The sequence below is a fragment of the Heloderma suspectum genome, chromosome 6, assembly GCF_057233095.1.
Source record: "Heloderma suspectum isolate Gila_16-S chromosome 6, 16-S_ref, whole genome shotgun sequence".
Lineage (NCBI taxonomy): Eukaryota > Metazoa > Chordata > Lepidosauria > Squamata > Helodermatidae > Heloderma > Heloderma suspectum.
Window position 1 is genome coordinate 59,651,365 of NC_139463.1, and position 19,193 is coordinate 59,670,557.

At 47.9% G+C, this 19,193-nt stretch overlaps 1 protein-coding gene across 1 annotated transcript in view; it reads right to left on the reverse strand.

Annotated features, from left to right (window-relative positions):
- LOC146340960 (vomeronasal type-2 receptor 26-like) overlaps positions 1–19,193 on the reverse strand; it is a 32,343-nt gene extending 13,150 nt beyond the window's left edge. Inside the window, exons 1-3 of the mRNA XM_084807287.1 lie at positions 19,030–19,193; positions 6,227–6,291; positions 353–539 (exon numbers count right to left, since the gene is read on the reverse strand). Of these exons, the coding sequence (XP_084663413.1) occupies positions 353–539; positions 6,227–6,291; positions 19,030–19,193 (416 nt within the window). The remainder of the gene's footprint in view (positions 1–352; positions 540–6,226; positions 6,292–19,029) is intronic.

Consider the following 19,193-nt stretch of genomic DNA (forward strand, 5'->3'; position numbering starts at 1 on the left):
AGATATCTTACAATCTTAAGAGATACGTTAGTATATGTGTATTGTGTGTTTATGTTGTTGTTGTTGCAGCTGTTTTCTTTAAAAATAAAATAAAATGATTACATAAAAAAAAAAGAACCCTCAAGTCTACGACTCTCCTTGCAGGTCAAAGCCAATTCTGACAGGCCTCTGAGAGCATCATCTCAAACCAAGACATTTTAAACATCAGCAGCATTGCTGATGCATTTCCCTGGAAGGAGCTTTCCCATCTGAGAGCAAAGCAGGCAAGCCCCTCTCCCAGATCCCTCTGGTGGACACTTACCGGAGAAAACTGGATATGTATAATCGGGGGAATCTACGGAAGCCTTCTGACTTATGGAAATAATAAATGCCAAGGTGTAAATTCCCACTGACAATGAGGTCTCCCAGCCTGTAATAATCTTCCAGGTTAGACGGCCTGGTCAGGGGGCACGTGGTCCTCAGCATCGTCTGGGTGGCCTGAGGCAGGAGCCAAAACAGCAGCAGCCAAATCATCAGCAGCACAGGGAGGGAGACCTTCCCTGCTAGGTCAGAGACAAAGAGAATGAGAAAAAGATGCCCTGGCAGGGGAATTAGATCACAGCAAGAAGAGAGCAGATTACAAATGACCAGACACCACCCCAGCCCCACGTTGACGAGCTCATGGCATACTTATATTAAGCATGTTTTCTCCAGAATTTCTTTGTTGTTGACTTGCTGGAGGGAAATCCTTGGAGGATTCATCAAGAATTATTGTCATTTTGATAATTCCAGGCAAGAGAAATCACCACATCCCAATAACACTGGGCCTCCTTTGCACTTTGGAGGGAGAAAAACTGATGTGCATCACTCTTTGCTTCTTTGTGGGCCACGTGGACTTGACCTGAGTTGTCAGGTTCTTCCCCTTTCACCTGTGTCAGTGTGAGCACTTACATCCAAGATGGAGTCTAGCTGAGCATAAATATGGCCTCCCTTCTCAGGCACATCCTAGGCTCTGATAAGATAAACGGTGCCAGAGGTCATTAGCATGGAATGTGCTGATGCGGAGATATCGCCCTTTGACTCACCTTACAAGCTGAGATGCCCACTAGCAAGAAAACTGCAGCTAATGAACCAAAGCAAAAAGCCCTATGGATCGCTAAGTCTCTCTAAAACTACTGGCAACTTCATTACAGGCCTGGGGCCTTACACCTGGGTATGTGTGAGACACACAGGGAAAAGGAAAAAAGGGCTCCACCACTGAGTTAGGAGCAGAAATGGGGTACAAAAGGAGCAAGCACAAACATAGATCTCTTACCCTTTGCTCCGTGCACTGTCTCCACAAAGTTCTGGAGTTATAATGACCCCTCAAGACATGTCAGTCAGTCCAAGATGGGGGGGAGGGGGCTTTACCTCAGGACATCAAGAGGTTAACTATGCCACACCTCTCCCCACCTCAGAAACGGAAGGGGTGGCAAACTTTCTAGTGAGGAAGCCAAAGAGTTCCAGTACTTATTTTTGATGAGACTATTAGACTCGGTCATCCCTCAGAAGAAAGGAGGGCTGAGCTCTCTGGTGAGGACACATCAGAGTATCAGAAACCATTTTTTTCCTCTGTGGAGCGTTTCATACACACAGACCTCAGAAACAGAAGGGGCCACCATGTCTCCAGTCTGAGACAAGGGAGTTCCCTCCTAGCCTAGGACTTCCTGCCTTTCCCTCTGAAGCTGCCATAATGGGGGAGCAGTTCTGTCAGGAAGCGGCCCCTCTCTTCCGAACCCTGAGGGTTCAAGGGAGTGTCTCCAAGAGCAACAGCAGTAGAGCCTTTAAGCTCCTTTAGAAATAATAAAGGAGTCATAAAATGAATAAGAATTCCTTGTGACACTCTGAGGGGTTCCAGGGTTCCCCTGGTGAAGGCTCTGGAAGTTTCATTCTGGTTCCAAAGCTGTGGATGAAATGCAGGCTCAGCCTGAGCCATTGATTGTTCAACCAGTATTTCAAGTCTACATCCCGTCATGCAGGAGGCGAGAATGGAGGAGCTGAGCTAGCAGGAGAGGCAGGCAGAGAAGGGCCGGAGTTCAGGGCTAGAGCACACAGTCTTCATTCAGAAGGTCCCAAGTTTGATCCCTGGGATCTCCAGCTAGGGCTGGGAATGGCTCTTGTCTAAGTCTCCGGAAAGTCACTGCCAGTCAGTGTGGACACATCTTCCCCAACCTGGTTCCCTCAATGCAATGCAGGGCAGGAGCGACACGGGGGGATCATTCCGTCTTGCTTCTCGTGCCCTGCATTTGCGGCTAGACAGCCGATTTCGGCTCTCTAGCCATGGGACCTCGGAGAGGGGGAAGTGGCAGCCAGACGACATGTAGGATGTGTCATACTGGCATTTCTGACTTCCCCGCCCTGGTACGGCCCCAGGAACACCCTGTTTTTACTGCTCTGTGCTCCTCTTCCAAGGGCAGAACGCAGGGCTCCTCTGCGCTGCCTATGAGGATGTGTGGGAAGGGGTGGAGGTCAGTTCTCAGGGAACCAACCTTGGAGTGCAGGCTCAGAGGTCGGTTCCTGGGAGCCGACCTATCCCTGGCCACCTAGCCGCTGACTAGTGGCCATAGGATTGCACCCTTAGTGACATCAGGATCTGGATTAGAATACAGTTCTGAATAAAATTGCACAAATTCATTACTGATCTGTATAGTCCCAAAAACCAATGAATTTTGATTGTCTTTAATTGAGCAAATAACATTTCTTAGGTTGCGGTGTTTCAGCTCATAGGCTAGCAATTTAGAGCTTCTATCCCCAAATACATGGTATTTTTGTTGAAGGCAAACGAGTGATGTTGAAACCTTACCTACTTCAGGGGCGTTACGTTCCATTCCTTTTTGTGAAAGAAGACGGTAATTTTTTTGCCCCACTTGATTTTTTGTGTTTCATTTCCAGAAGTTTTATTTCTGACATAAGTGTTTCTTTTGAAACTATCTAAGAAGGTCCAAAATGGCTACAAGTGATGACCAAACAAGTAGACTTGAAATAAATGACACTTTTGACAAAGACGCGCAACTCTATAAATTCTACCAGCAATGATCCCTGTCAAGAATGGGTTAATAGAGTAGGAGCCATGATGGCCGCTGGGGTGGTCTGGTATGCAGAAGGCCCCTGGAGGTTGGTTGTTTTCAGCTGTGTCTCATCCTGCAGTCCAAGGCCATGATGTGCCTGGCTAGTTGGGAAAATGATAACAGCCGTGCCTGGTGGGAAGATGCAACATCTTTGGAGGGTGGAGTGGGGTGTCCCGGGCCTGGGTTTGGACTGGGTGCCTTGAACATGCCTTGGGTTGCTAGGGCTGGGCAATAAAAGGGGGCTAGAGAAGGGGCGGCATCTCTTCTTAGCCCTGACAGTATTAGGGTATGGTGCTGGTCGATGGCGATCCTGGGAGGCCCATACTTTCGTATGTGTAGGATGGCCCAGCTAGCTTTACTGTTTAGCTCATGAGATGTGTGGCTTGGTGTTTAGTGTTTCTGGTGTTGCTTAGAGTTTTGTACCCTGCTTGTAATTTCTTGGACAACTGACCACCTCTCCCTATTCCTTCCTCTTTGTTCCTTCCCCCAAAAACATTTTTACCCAACTTCCAGTTGGTGTGGTGTGTCCTGAATAACTTCAGTGCTGAATACAGTGCCTATTGGTCGGGAAGGGAGCTCCTGGGTCAATTTAGGAGAATCTGGTGGCCGTGTTTGGCCTTGTCTACCTTGCTGTGTTGTTGGGGTGAAACCAGCAATCCTTCACAATCCCTGAGAGAAAGCTCCTCAAAAAGGGATTAATTTGCCAATTCACAATGCATCACCATCCAATAAAAAAACACAGATTTACAGCACAGCCTTATATTGGAGACATCAACTGTAATCTATCACTAGAGGAGGCAAGTGCCCCATTTGAACCCATACAATGGATCTTCCTTTTTAAATATAGATTCTCTTTGGGGGCCAGTATGTTAATTGCTGCCTGTAGCTGCCTAGTGTTAGGACCTACTGACAAGGGGTTCTTTACCCAATCCTGAGTGACTAAATTTACTTCAGGCTTCAATAATGCTCTGCTATGTAGGTGGATAGCAGTTGTTTAAGGAGAACAAAATTAATTTGATATTTAAATACCTAAAGGCCTGCCAGTCTTCAGGGCTTTGCTTTGGTAGTAACCAAGCAGAGGACTGAGGGGGGTTTTGGAGCAAAACTAGGAATGTACAAAAGTCACTTACCTTTCCACGGATTATGTTGATGGTGGGAGGGGAGGCGTTCCATCCCTTCCCCCGGAATCCTTGACGGGTGGGAGGCACTCCGTTCCTCCCCTGAGGAATCCTCCACAGCCGGCTGTGCTCCGCGGTAGCTCCACGGAGCAGCCAGCCAGGCCCATCAAGGCCAGAGCCATCCGCAGCCAGATTTCCGGCCGTGGAGGGCTCTGGGGGAAAAAACAAACAAACCCGCACACACAAATGTCAGCGGCTAAATATTTGTAAATATTTATGTAGGCTAAAACGGCGAATCAAAAAGGGATGCAAATAGCACCCACTACGCAATTTGCGTTCCCCTTTATTTTCGCCGTCATAGTCTACATAAATATTTACGTAGACTAAGACGGCCAAAAATAAGGAACGCAAATGGCGGTGGCCGTAGCCGCTGCCATTTGCGTAAGCGGGTTTGTTTGTTTTTTTATAACCGAGCCATGATAGGCTACGTAAATCTTTCCATAGCCTATCACGTCGGGTTTTTTGTGCGTTTTTTTACAAGACTGCAAATGGCGGCAGTGGCAGCCGGTCGGAAGACCAGCCGCCGCAGCCGCCGCAGCCCGGAAGATCCCCCCAGGTAAGTCTCGTCCCGGGGGGGATCCGCAGGGAGGTGGGGGGCAGGCCATTCCGCCACGGAGTTCAGGGGGCCGAACGCACTGTCATTTGACCTCACCATGATCCGTGGCAGAATTCTCTGCCATCCCTAAGCAAAACCAATTGACAGCTTCAAAGTAACTAGCTCCTTGGAGGACCGAAAGGTCTCCTGGTCTTGAATATCAACTGAATGGCTTGGAGACGCGGAGAGTGCCTAGCAGAAGGCAGATCTTGACAAACAACTAACGTTCGAAGCTGATTCTCCAGTGGTGAAAAAGAACTCACAATCTTACTCTGTTTGGAGGTGGGCAAGAGATCATGATCTCCAGGATGACTGATTCATTTAGAATTTCTCATTTAAAAATAAGACAAATGATCTGTCAAGTTAGAATTGTAAAATGATACAACTAGCTGGAAAAAAATGTTTCTAAAATGTTAAGACAATTATCAATATCAATAACGAGTAAAAATTGAAAACAAAAGAAAAACTAAAAATCAGTGTCTAAAAGCTCGGAATAAAATTATTTTTACCAGTCCGCCTCAAACACCACTAGGAGATTCCTTTCCCACAATGATAAAAATTGAGAGTACAATATCCAGTGTAAAGCTTTTAATCCCCTCTCGTTGAGCCCAAGTTGGGCTTAGTCAGTCATATTCTCTGCAGGGGAGAATCAGCCTCTCTTTGCAAAAATAAAAATCCCATGCAGTGATGTGTTGATATTATGACAATGTCAGAAGACTTAGTCAGTAATGTCATCCATTCTTTCGTATGAGGTTCTCTTCTCTTCTCAGTGCTGTTGTGAGGAAACAGAAGAGCACTTCTGTTTTCCAAATGGTTGAGGGATCACCCAAGCTGCAGTGCTGGATCCAACCTGTAAGCAGGGTGGGGGACCTCTAAGTAAACCCCAAGTGTAACTTTTCCAATACAAACTCCATAATTTGAGAGTCTAGCGAGGTGTTGAAACTGCTGAGTGAGATGTCAAGCGAGGTGACAAAAATGACAAAATTAATTGAAGAATTAAAACAAACAGTGGTGCCCAAAATGAACGCTGCAACTCATGCGCCATCTTCTTTTGTAACCAACTCTAACCAGCTCTCTCTCACACAATGAACCGAACGCAGGCTGATCTCCCCCTCCTCCACCCCTGTCACTGACCGGAGACTTCTGTGTTAAGTTCAGCTCCAATTTGGCAGCTAGAGCCTGAGGCAGTAAATTGGTGTCCAAAATATGGGTGTTTGAATACTGCCTTATATTTCTTAGTTAGATGCGTCTCTGGCAAAAATACGACCTCTGGAGAGTGCTTTGTAATTTTTGTTGTAACCCTTTTCCTTTTAACAACTGTGCTGCTTGACCATGTTCACACACACACAGAGGTCCCAGAAACGCACCAGTAAACCTCTGCTGCTGCTTGGGACTCTCCTCCACACGGCAGTGATTCCCCTCCCCACCACACCTGCACATTCCACGGTCCACATGATATGAGACCCACAGACTTGCATTATGCAAATAAAAAATATTTTTGAAATAAGGACATGGCATTTTAAAAATCAGTTCCATCAATGACAGTGGAGAGGAATAGGAAAATATCAGTCTCTAAAATAAGGAGCCTATACTTTTGTTCACAAATGATGGGCACCAAAGGGAGCCAACAAAGGCTTTGAGGAACACTCTTGCATGACTGAGTTTTTTCGTCTTTTCTCTGTTAACTGCCCTTTCTCCTGCAATATTTAACCAATCTCCCTGAAATTTTCCGGTGATGTAAAACAAGCATGTCTTTCTGGCACCTGCAAATTTCAGGAAGGATGGTGAAATCTTTGAGATTTTATAAAGCTTAGAACAACCCACCTGCCTGATTTCCATTCCACATTACGGAACCCTGTTTTGTCCCTGACACCTTATCTAACGGGAGCCACAACCAGGCCTGCTATAATGAAGAGGTGCATTGTTATTTTTCCAGTGTTCAATAAAAGGTCCCTGATTTTGAAGGAATCTGTTACACTGTTGTCTCCTCTCTCACCCTACCTTTCCATTTTTCCACAACAGCATATTCATACATTTTACATTCCAGCTCTGCAAATATGGGTCTCGCTGACATTCTTCATGACTGACCATAATGTGTTCTTGCTGCTAGTATCACTCCCTCTAAAAGTGAGCTCAGGGGGCAAGTGCCAACACCAACCAAGCCACAATGGGGCTCCTGAGAAACAAGGGAGAAGGATGAGCATTCTGGAAGGAAACAGGTTTGCAGAAGTACTGAAACATGAACACAATTTATTTTATTCATTTTCATTTAGTATTACATTTATATCCCGCCATGTTTCCTCTTTGAAGGAACTCAAGTTTCAAATGCCTCAACAGTGGCCAATAAAATGAAATGAAACCTATCCTCCCCAAGACCAATCCAGTGAGCAGAACGGAGAATGGCATGGAGGAGAGAAGAATGTTCTCCTTGTAGGGGAAGTGAGATCAGTACAATTTAGAGTATCTTTGAAGTGAGCCTAACCCTGAACCATACTGCAACTCTCTGTTGTACCTATAATTCATGATAAGTAACACTAACTCCTGATAGTGTGATGGTGTGATTTTTTTTAAAAAAATATATATAATGCCATACAGACAACCTTTAAGTCCACTTCCAGTTGAGTGGGAAAGAGCAAAAGCCCAGTGTGGAAAGGACCCTGTAGTTTGAGGAATAACTCAGCACATTTAACAATGTTTTTGGCCTTCTTACACCTGTACTTGACAGGAAACTAGAGTAGCAGGGCATGTTTCAAAGTGATACACAACCTAAGTCCTTCTCCTTATTAGATGATCTTTACAATTGAGACTGGGCCTCAGCACTATGATGTAGCATTTGGGGAGGAAGATGCAAACCAGGAGACCAGCCCCAGAGGCCAAGATGGAGAAGACCTCCACAGCCACCATGGACTTCCCCTTGGTGCTCAGGTAGGTGGGCACAAAGGAGACCCAAACACTGCAAAGCACCAGCATGCTGAAGGTGATAAACTTGGCTTCGTTGAAGGTGTCAGGCAGTTTTCTGGCTAGGAAAGCCACCATGAAGCTGGCGACAGCCAGTAAACCCATGTAACCCAGGACAGTGTAAAACATAGTCACTGAGCCTTCATTACATTCGACAATGATTTCTCCAGCCAGAGAATGGAAGTCCAAGACTGGGAATGGGGGAGAGGTCACCAGCCACAAAGCACAGATAATTGCTTGGATAAGGGGACAGGCCAGGACAATGGAGTATGGTAGTTGTCTCCCCAAGAGTTTTCTAGCCATGTTTCCTGGCTTGGTGGCCATGAAGGCCAGAACCACTGTGACAGTTTTTGCAAGCACAGAAGAAATGGCAATGGAGAAAATGATGCCAAAAGCAGTTTGACGTAGAAGACACGTGACCTTCATGGGGCGACCAATGAACAGAAAGCGGCTGAAGAAACAGAGCAAGAGAGAAAGAAGGAGGACATAGGTGAGGTCTCGGTTGTTGGCTTTGACGATGGGCGTGTCACGGTGTAGAATGAAGGTGGCCAACATTACAGATGCAATCAGAGAGAGGAAAAGAGCCAGAGAAGCTAAAATGAACCCCAGTGCCTCCTGATAGGAAAGGAAGTGGGTCTTCTTGGGGAAACAATGGTTTTGGTTGCTGTTTGGATGTTGATCTTCTGGGCATGGGACACAGTGATCTGCATCTGGAATGAGCAAAAGTATCTCAACTTGGCATACTTGTTGTTTTTGTACAGACAGTGCAGGCCACAAAGAAGGAGACAGAAATGTCAGTTCCCTAGCATACTGTCCATATAAGTGTGCAGCCTCCCGTTTCATATTTTCTCTTTACGTTTCAACAACATATTGCATAAGAGCAGAGTCAGGAAGGGTACAAAACACTCGTTTTCACCTGTGTAGGATAGCCCACGCTAGCAGACCCATGTTCCATATTCTGCAAGAAGAAAAACCTGAAGTGTGTAACTAGAAATTGAAAACTGTTAAGGGTAAGAACATCACCACAGCCTGTCACATGCAGCGCCTTCCGAATGGGCAAATAAATAAATAAGGCATTTGCTTCAGATGACGCACTTTCTTCAGGGGAGATGTGTTGGTGCAGAGGCTTGGAAATAGCTGACAGGAATCAATATAGATTAAACAGCAGTTTCCTTGACATTGGAGTATCATGCTCCCATTGCTACAACAACTAATCACCATTCAGCTTCATGTTTAATGCCCAAACAACTGAGATTGGAAACATGGTGTTTAAAACACTATGCATGGAGAGGTGAGCCAAGGCAAGTATTTAAGGATATTATTATTCTTTATTATTTTAACAAAAGGTTTCTTCAGAAAATTGTGAATAGTTTGCAAAACAGTAAACCACTGAGTTATGAATCCCCAATGGTTTTCATGGAGAAACTGTTCATAGGTTAAATGGCTGTGTCTTCTCCTTGCACATGATCTTCCCATGCTAACCCCGGTATGCTCTGAAATTGAACAAGGCTCTGAATGCTTGAGATACCTGTCCGGTTAGAAATCGTACCTTCTGGGCAACAATCACATCTGTAGCAGCAAACCGGCTTCCCCTCTGGAACTTTTCTCTGGTGCCCTGGAGAGCACCGTTCCACACACCTCACAGAGGGAGGCACCTAAAAGGGGAGACAGAAATAATTGAGGTTTTACATGCAAGGGATGTTGCACCAAAATAGGACAGAGTTACTCAACAGAGTTTCCCAATACACAATGGATAGGATCACCAGTTGAGAAAGTCTGAATCTTTTCTGGATTTCTGCAGGTTACTTAGAATCATCGTAATGGAAGCTGATGGAGATATACATGCTCATACAGATGCAAAAACATGAAGCTGCCTCCTACTGTATCAGACCCTATCTCTGCCTCTCTAGGGATGCTGGAGAAATCCTCCACAGACCCCAGTGAGGGGTCCCCTACACCACTTGTGTCCCTGCTATTTGACATGATAGGCTATGTTAATCTTACGTAGCCTATTGTGTGAAAAAACAGGGACACAAACGGTGTATTTGCATCCCAGCTCCAAAGTCCCTGCTGTGGTTTTGGAGCTGGCCTGCGGCTCCCCAGAATCAATGCAGAGTGGGGCAGCTGACAAGAATTCCGGTGGGGGAGGAACGGATCGCTTCCCCCCCACGGTGCTAGGGATGGGGGAGGATTTCTCCCTTAAACTTCAGGGGGCCGAATGCCAACATATTCGTCCCCCCAAAGTAGTTTCGAGGAGAAATTCTCCGCACCCCCCCACACCCCGCACCCCCCCCCGGGATGGGACTTACCTTTCCCGAATGTCCGTCCCGGCGGCAGGTCCCGGCGGCGGTTCGGCAGGTCTTCAACAGGGGCAGAGGCGGCTGCCGGTGTTTCGACCGGCTGCCGCCGCCGCCATTCCAATAAAAGTAAAAAAAAAAAAAAGCCCCCGTGATAGGCTACGTGACGATTAACGTAGCCTATCACGGCTAGATTTGCAAAGTCAGCTTTAAAAAAAAACTTTTTTAAAAAAAGTGACTTAAAAAAAAAAAACACGTACGGCTAATGGCAGCCCCCGTAGGGAGCCGCCATTCGCGTTCCTAATTTGGTCGCTGGCTGTAGTCTACGTAAAGATTACGTAGACTACGGCGAAAATAAGGGCAACACTATTTGCGTTGCCCTTTTTTTCACCGTAGTCTACGTAAAGATTTACGTAGACTACAGCGACCAAATAAGGAACGCGAATGGCGGCTCCCTATGGGGGCCGCCATTTGCGTACGCGCTTTTTTTCTTTTTTTTTAAGTCACCCGTGATAGGCTACGTGACGATTAACGTAGCCTATCATGGCTGACTTTGCAGATCTAGCCGTGATAGGCTACGTTAATCATCACGTAGCCTATCACGGGGGCATTTTTTTTTTTTCTTTTAACTTTTTATTTCGCGGTCGGGTGAGGCGAGGCGCCTCCTCCCCGGCCTGAATTTCGGCCGGGCGAGGCGGGAAGCCTCCCCCCCGGCCTGAACTTCGGGGGGAGCAGCGAAGCGCCTCCCCCCCACCGTGAAGCAAGCTGCGAGACCACGTAAGTGGCTTTCGTGCACCCCTACATGGCGCCCCCCCCCCACGGACAGCAAGGTAAGGGATTTTTACATCCCTATATCTCACCCACTATTGTCTGCACTGAGTGGAAGTCACTCTCCAAGCTTTAAGGCCGGGGCCTTTTTCCAGCCATACCTGGAGATGCCAAGGACTCAAACTGGGAATTTGCATGCAAAGATGGTTCTTTCTCACTGGAGAAGGACCCCTTCCTGCACTCAATAGGACTTTGGTCTCATCTAGTAAGACACCTTCTGTTCTCAAGATATAGAACTGCAGCATTCTGTATTGCCCCCATGAGTTACACTTCAAACCCACCTCTGTAGCCCACATGATTGCATCAGCATGAATGGTGAAGTCCTGGTCAGGTGGAGCTTCCGGATCCACCTGTCCAACTTTGGTGTGAGCTAAAGATTCATTTGGGAAGAAAATCACATTCACAATATCGTATCTCTCTCCCTTTTTAAAGAAAGAGACTTCATCTCCAGCACTGTTGTTAAACCAGACATTCCTCAAAGAGGCAAGAATCTGAAATGGAAGAGAGAATTATAAACAGGGTAATGGTGAGTGAGTTCTGGTGTCTTCTGACATTCTGTGACTGCCATCAAGTTAGAGACTTCTTCCTTTATTTACTGCATTGTTTTGATGAACACTGAAGGTGCATTCAGATGGCTTCATTGGGCAATTGCTCAAATATGCTTGCCCAGTGGTTTGCCCATTTTTCTTTGGTGGCTACTTGCTACAAGCCATGCTCCTATCTTTGTGTGTGTACCAGAAGTAGTAGGGTGGTGCCATCAAGGCGAACAACACCTGAGATGTCCTCATGCTGCCTGGCAAGAATGAATGGGGCAGGGGGGGGGGCGAGAAGCTGCCTGTTTTTTGCTCCTGGAGATGAGGGGTGGGGAGAAGAATAGTATGTATTTGGGGTGACAGCTTGCTTGGTTCTTCCTCCTCAGTAGCCACAGTTTTAAATACATGATTATCACAGAAGCACCATTGGTCTCCACTGCTTTTTATTCACTTCCTAGTGCTCTTTAAGGGAAACGATGGCCATGAAAGAATATCTATGGGGAATGTGTCTATTGGGAACTTTAGATTGGACAAACAACCCTTCTCCTAGGCTCAACCTTTGCTTCCAGGATCAGACCACCGAGAAACCACCAAGGAACCTATTATAAGATTGTCAACTCTCAACGAGGACGTTACCTGCCATGGCTGAAGATTCAGCAGCCTCTTGCCTCCCCCTCTCAATGCATGTTTGGATCCAGAGGAGGACACAGCATGTAATGTGTGTGCAACAGAATAGACAGCATTGTAGATACTGTAGCTGTAACTGGACATGGTCACTGCAAGGATATGGCTCTGCAGGTCCTGTACCTTCTCCTCCCCAGTGCAGTTCCTCCATCCCCACGGAGAGATTTCTCCTGGTTTCAGAAAGTCACATTTAAATGTGAGTCCCCACCATTGTTGGAGAAATACATCTCCTTGTGGTCGGTGTGGATTTAAGGCCCAGAGAAAATGTGTGAATTCTGGCACATCCTTCCTGTGGACTCTGAAGTGCAAAGCACCATGGAAGTCTTTGGCCTTGTATAAATTTTTTCTTTCCGCAGAAGTTTCCCGATGGGCTGTCATGATCCAAACCTTCCTAAATGGGATCTTGGTCTTTTCTTCATGAATAGCCAAGAACACTCTTAATATGAGTACAACGTTGGTGTCCCCAAAGACAATAATCACTTGGGGATTATTATAACCAAGCACTAGGAATAGATCCAAGATATGCTTGCTGTAAAAGGAGAGGGCTTGTTGGTTCGAACATGTCAGTGAAGGCCACACAGATGTCCTTCTGCTTGAGCATTGGTGTCAGTGTCTGGATGAAATTTTCACCTCTCTCCTCAGTTAAGGCAACCAGCCCAATCCAGTTCCAATGGAAATGCAGGAGCAGCTGGACAAGGCCCACATATTGAGCAAGTTCGTTAGTATCAATCCGGTAAAAGGAAGGAAACTCTGTTTTTTCTCCCTGAACAGGGTCAGCCAAACCATAACCGAGCTGAAAGAAGGATTTTCTTGTGAGTCTAGTGCAGTGAATTTTGTGCTCCTTTCAAGACTGACACATTTTTAATGGCATAATCTTCCATGGACTGCTACAGCCAGCTTCAGATGCATGAAGTGCTATCCAGAAGGAAGACATCCATTTGAAATATGGACATCTAATATGAAATGAAGCTCTCTTTAAGCCCCCCCCCCCCACTGTGGCTATCAACCCAAAAGTCAGGGCTGCCCTGGAGGTAACCTTGGCACAGTTTCTTGCCATTGTCCTGAAGAGGCCCATGTCACTATACTGAAGCAATAGGACTCTTTGTCAGTGTGGTGGGGATTTAGGGTCCCCGTCCAATAGGACACTTTGGTCAAACAGTTCCATTGTGTGTCAAAATCCATTAGGACACACAAAATGGAAAACGTGACATAATGATAGGAGGTCTTAATCAGAAACCCCATAAGTTCCTCTACTCGGAACACTTTCCGTTTCCATCCCAAGATGTGTGGCTGAAACAGAAGCTCTTTATATGGAAATGTGTCCCAATACATACAACACTGACAAATGTTATATTATGGTGGGTTCAGGTTCCCACAATCACTGGAGGAATTAATTAAATTCATCAACCGACTGCAGCAAAATCAAGAAGGAGTCTTGTGTCACCTTGTTCAAGAACACACGTACAGAAGAAGCGCCATGCTGCATCACACCAAGGGTCCATCAAGCCCACCATTCCTTTCCCACAGTGGCCAACTAGCTGTCAACCGGGAAGCCTCCAGGAGGTCAGAAGTGCAACAGCACCGTCCCGCCCATGTTTCCCAGCAACAGGTCTACTTAGGCATACTGCCTCTGGTTCTGGACGTAGCACATAGCCATCAGGACTATGAGCCATTGAGAGCCTTTTCCTCCAGGAATTCATCTAACCCCCTTTTAAAGCCATCCAAGTTGGTGGCCATCACTACATGTTGTGGTAGCGAATTTCATAGTTTCACTACGCACTCTGCCAAAAGGTCTTCCTTTTCTCTGTCCTGAGTCTCCAACCAACCAGCTTCATGGGATGACCCCAGGTTGTAATATTTTGAGAGAGGCCGAAAAATAGCTCCCTCTCCATGTTCTCCACACCATGCATAATTTTGTACACTTCTATCATGTCTCCCCTTACCCTCCTTTTTTCCAAGCTAAACAATCCCAGCTGTTGTATCCTTCCTTCATGGGGGACAGGGGGAGATGCTCCAGCCCCTTGATCATCTTAATTGCCCTTTTCTGCACTTTTCCCAGCTCTACAATACTGGAATTACAATTCGTATTTCGTATTTCGTATTCCGGCACAATACGTAAATATTTACGTAGCCTATCACAGCTCAATACAGGGACGCAAATGGCAGCAGCTACAACAGCTGCCATTTGCATCCCTGCAGGGCTGCCCAGCAGCCGGATGTCTGGCTGCGGGCGGCCAGAGCCGGCCGGTGGCTCTGCGGCTTGGCCGCGGAGCGGAGCCAGCCAAGCAGGATTCTGGGGGGAGGGACAGAGCGCCTCCCCCCCCATTGAGGATTCCAGGGGGAGGGATGGAGCACCTCCCCCCCACCACGGATGCCCCTGCAGAGAGCCAGGTAAGGGATTCGTACATCCCTAACGGATGTTTTCACAGGCATGAGTGCAAGTCCATTCAAAGGCTGGGTGCACGTACACACCAACCCTGCGCAGGTGTCTGCCTCACCTTCTTCCCTGCCCTCCGAGATGGTGGCCACTCAGAAGACATGGTTTGAATCAAAGGAGCGCCTCCCCTCCCTGGCACGTCTGCAAAGGAGCAGGGGCAGGGCCATCTTGTTTTCCTTGCTTAACTTGTGCCATACTGTTTCCTCGCAGGACCCAGGAAAGCTATGACTTACTTCTGAGTAGACATAAGAGCTGGCTGTAAGTCTGCAACCCTCGGCACACTTACCTCGAAGTAAACCCCATTGAACTCAATGGGGTGCTCTGAATCAACAGAGGACCTTGATTCTGAGCTCAGTGGGGTGTGGGGTCAGATTTGTCTCCCTCCGTTGCAGGGCGGAATTTGACCCTCTTCTCCCTCCGTCGAGAAATGTGCTCAAGCATTTACATGGCAGACACGTGGTTTGAATCCAGGGAAGTCCTTCCTCGGCAAGCCCAGACACAGTGGGTTTTTCCTAGGGATGGGGGAGAATTTCTCCCCGAAACTTCAGGGGGCCGAGTGCCAACGCATTCGGCCCACCGAAATCGGCGGTGAAATTCTCCGCCACCCCCTGCCACCCCCCCCCCCCGGGATGGGACTTACCTTTCACGAATGTCCCTCCTGGCGGCGGGTCCCGGCGGCGGTTCGTCGGGTCTTCATCAGGGGCAGGGGTGGCAGCCGGTCTTTCGACCGGCTGCCGCCACCGCCGCCATTACAACGCAAATAGCGTTGCCCTTCTTTTCGCCGTAGTCTACGTAAATGTTTACGTAGACTACAGCGACCAAATAAGGAATGGGAATGGCGGCTCCCTATGGGGGCCGCCATTATCCGTACACAGTTTTTTTTTTTTTTAAAGTCACCCGTGATAGGCTACATGACGATTGACGTAGCCTATCACGGCTGACTTTGCAAATCTAGCCGTGATAGGCTACGTGAATCGTCACGTAGCCTATCAGGGGGCGTTTTTGTTTTTTTTTCTTTGATTGCAATGGCGGCGGCGGCAGCCGGTCGAAAGACCGGCTGCTGCTCCCGCCCCGCTCGAACACCCGCCGAACCGCTGGCCAGACCGGCCGCCAGGAGGGACATTCGGCGAAGGTAAGTCCCGTCCCGGGGGGGTGCGGGGGGCGGGGGAGTTCGGAGGATTTCTCCCCGAAACTTGTTCGGGGGGCCGAACACGTTGGCGCTCGGCCCCCCGAAGTTTCGGGGAGAAATTCTCCGCCAACCCTAGCTAGCACTGAGAAAACAACACATAAGACAAGGTGCAAAAAAAAAGTACTGTACAGAATTAAAAACTCCACGAGAATTATCTAAACATGTCCTCACTGGTAAAAGTCTGAAAAGCATGGGTGAGGAGATATCTGGCTCCCTTGCAAGGTCCACTCCTTTGCATCAGCTCTATTATACCACTGTGTGAGACTCAGCATCTACAGGGCTGGCCCAAAGCATTTTGCTTCCTGAGGCAAAGGATAAAATGGCACCCCTCCATCCCACATACAGCGATAGCTGAATCTTACTTGAACAGTGACAATGCGGGAGCTTCTTCCACCACACCAGAGGACAACAAGCTGGCTGAGGAGGTACAAGGCAGTCTGAGGAGCACCCACAGTCATGTGCCCCAACACCTCGCTGCTACCTAATGATAGGGCTGGATCTGAGCACATACTTGGCAAATCCCACTGCCTTTTTCCGGGGTGCATTTGTGGTCCCCCGGGAGCAGTGCCTGATTAGTCAGGCCCTGTTTTAAAAACCATCCTCCAAAATGTAATTGCTTAATCCATTCACATTGCAGCCCTAGTTAAAAGAGATCAAGGCCAAACAAGACAGCAAACTATGATGAATGGCTTTGTTTCCAAAGCCAGAACAAAACACTGAAGTGTTTTCCCACTAAAAATGTGTTTTGTTTGAGAAATTATTGCAATTCTTTTAAAGAGTTGGGGTTTTCTTTAGTACTGGAGTACCATATAACATTTTAATAATATGAAATATGTTCACAGCAATGAATATGAATGAATGTAAAACAGTCGTGTATGTTTTGTGGTGTTGAAGAAGAAGATCCCTTCCCCAAATGGTTCCCTCCAAAGGTTTTGGACTTCAACTCCCATCAGGCCCAGCCGGCATGACCAATGGTCAAGAATGCTGGGAGTGGTAGCCCAAAACATCTGGAAGGCTGCAGGTTGCAGAAGGCTAATGTAGGGACTATTCAAATATTCAGAGATATCTATTTGTATCCAGATATTTACAAGCACCTGTGGTGACAGAGTCTTACCAGATTCATCCTTTGGAATGACGTAGACATCTTGACTTTCATTCCGCCGCTGTAGAGTCTCCTTGGGAACATTTTCATCCACTTTGGAGACACTGCCCTTCAGCTCACCATCCATGAACTTTCTTCCACTTCCTCTGGAGTTGTGGCTGGCTGTGCCTGTGCCACTTTCTGTGGCAGTAATTGGTGGTGGGTGCTGCTTACGGGTGCGGGGTGGACTGAGGCTGGGGCTGCTGTCGCTGCTGGTCACACCTTGGGCTTCCTCCTCTTCCATCTCATTCTTAAAATACTGTTGAAATGCAACCTTAGCGGTGTATGTTCTCGTGGGGCGTCCACGCCTCTTTTGAGTGCTGGATTGACCACAGGTTTCTCTTTTCTCCATGTTCATTTCTCTGGGCAGAAGGAGACATAAATGCATGTGGCAAAGCTGAAATCATGTGAACAGCCTACAATCATGTGAACAGCCTACAATTCTCAGATATAGTGCAGTGTAAAAGTAGTTCCCCACCCATCCAGCCATCCAATGCTAACTAAATAGGGGCATATTGCATATTACAGCAGATTAGGCTGAAAAGCCCAGGATGGAGGATGTAGTCCATCCATGCGGCCTGAAAAACACAAGCCTACAGTACACACAGGATGCTGGGGGATGGAGTCCTTCTCAGCAGGCCTAAACACAGGCTGCTGGCCTGGCCTGGCCTGGCTGCCCAGGCAGGCCCTCCCCAGAAGCACTCCGAAACACTAAGTACATAGGGGCATATCATTCTTGGAGTTGAAAAGCACATTGATTGATCCTGGAAAGCCCAGGAGGATGGAAGATGGAATCCTTCTCAGCAGGCCTAAACACAGGCTGCTGGCCTGGCTTGGCTGCCCAGGCAGGCCCTCCCCAGAATCACTCAGAAACACTAAGTACATAGGGGCGCTAAGTACATAGGGGCACGGGCCTACTAGCTCCTATCTCTAATCCGGCTCATGGTTAGACTTATAGCTGAATGATCTGATACCCTTTTTTGATAGATCTCTCTGCTTACGATGGAAGAAGCATGAGTTGAAGAAATGAATAGATGGTCTATTCTAGTGTATGTTTGATAGCGAGGGGCAAAGTATGCATACCTCAGGATCCTATATTTAAAATGGCCAAGAATCTATTAATCTAAATTTAGCCAAAAGGTCACTAAATGATGAGGTAGTGGTGGTCCTGCACTTATCCCCAAAGTAAGTTCTGTCCGGAGTTGGAGCACTTCCTATGTGGAAATCCCCCCTACAATTGTTACACCTTGTCAAAATAACTAATTTTTGCAAGGTGTCATGTAAAAAACTATGTTGATTTGAATCTGGGGAGTACAAAGTCGCAAATGTATACTATGAACCTCCTATGGCACTTCTAATAAATAGGTCTCTGCCACTGGGGTCTGCCATAGTACTTTCAATGGAAAGAAGAAGGGAGGTTTCAAAAGGAAGTGCCCTCACCCCACGCCCGGCTTGCCTGGCTATGGGGGGGGGCTCTTGCAGGTGGCAGGGGGAGGATGGGACAAGGGTGAAGGCCACTGGACTTCGCCCCTGGAATCACCAAGGGGTGGGTCAAGCCGGCCACTATTTAGGCCGCGCTGCCCCGCCGCCTCCTCATTCCGGCTATTGCAGCTGGAATTTTTGCACCCTTTTCAAGTGGCAGCACATCAGCAGTGTCCTCCGTCCGTCCTCGATCTCGGCGGCGGTGGCACAGCGGTGGCGGCAACCCCAGGGACGAGGCGGCGGCGCGGCGGCAGCACCCCCAGGACGAGTCAGCGGATCGGCGGCGCAGTGGCAGATTGGCAGCGGCGGCATTCCCGGGACAAGGCAGCCACTGAGCTGCGTGGTTTGCGCCCCTTCCCCGGCAAGCGAGAGGCTTTTCACCCTTCCCTCCCCCTTTCTTCAGTGGTGCCTGCTCTGGTTTCCTCCGCGTTTCTGCCCCCCCCAGCTGATTTCAGGAGGGGAAAGTCTCCTGTTTCGCCCCTTTCGCGCTCCATAACACCTTCACAGTTTGTGGGTGTGTGTGGGCGTGGGCGTGGGGGGGGTTCCGTTTGGCTTCCTGGAGCTTCCAGGTAGCCGTTATTAAGGTGAGGGAAGGGAAAGGGTTCTGGTGCCTGGGCTTACCTCCTCCTTTTCACCTCCGTAGGCCATTTATCTGTGGCTGCCTTCAGCGCACTATCGGCAGCTTCTTTCCTTTCGTCCCCGGAGTACAGAGATTTTCCCGGGCTTTCGTTAGCACTCTGCCACCCCCTAGTGGCCTGTTGTGCCTTCAACCCCCTTTGCTTCAT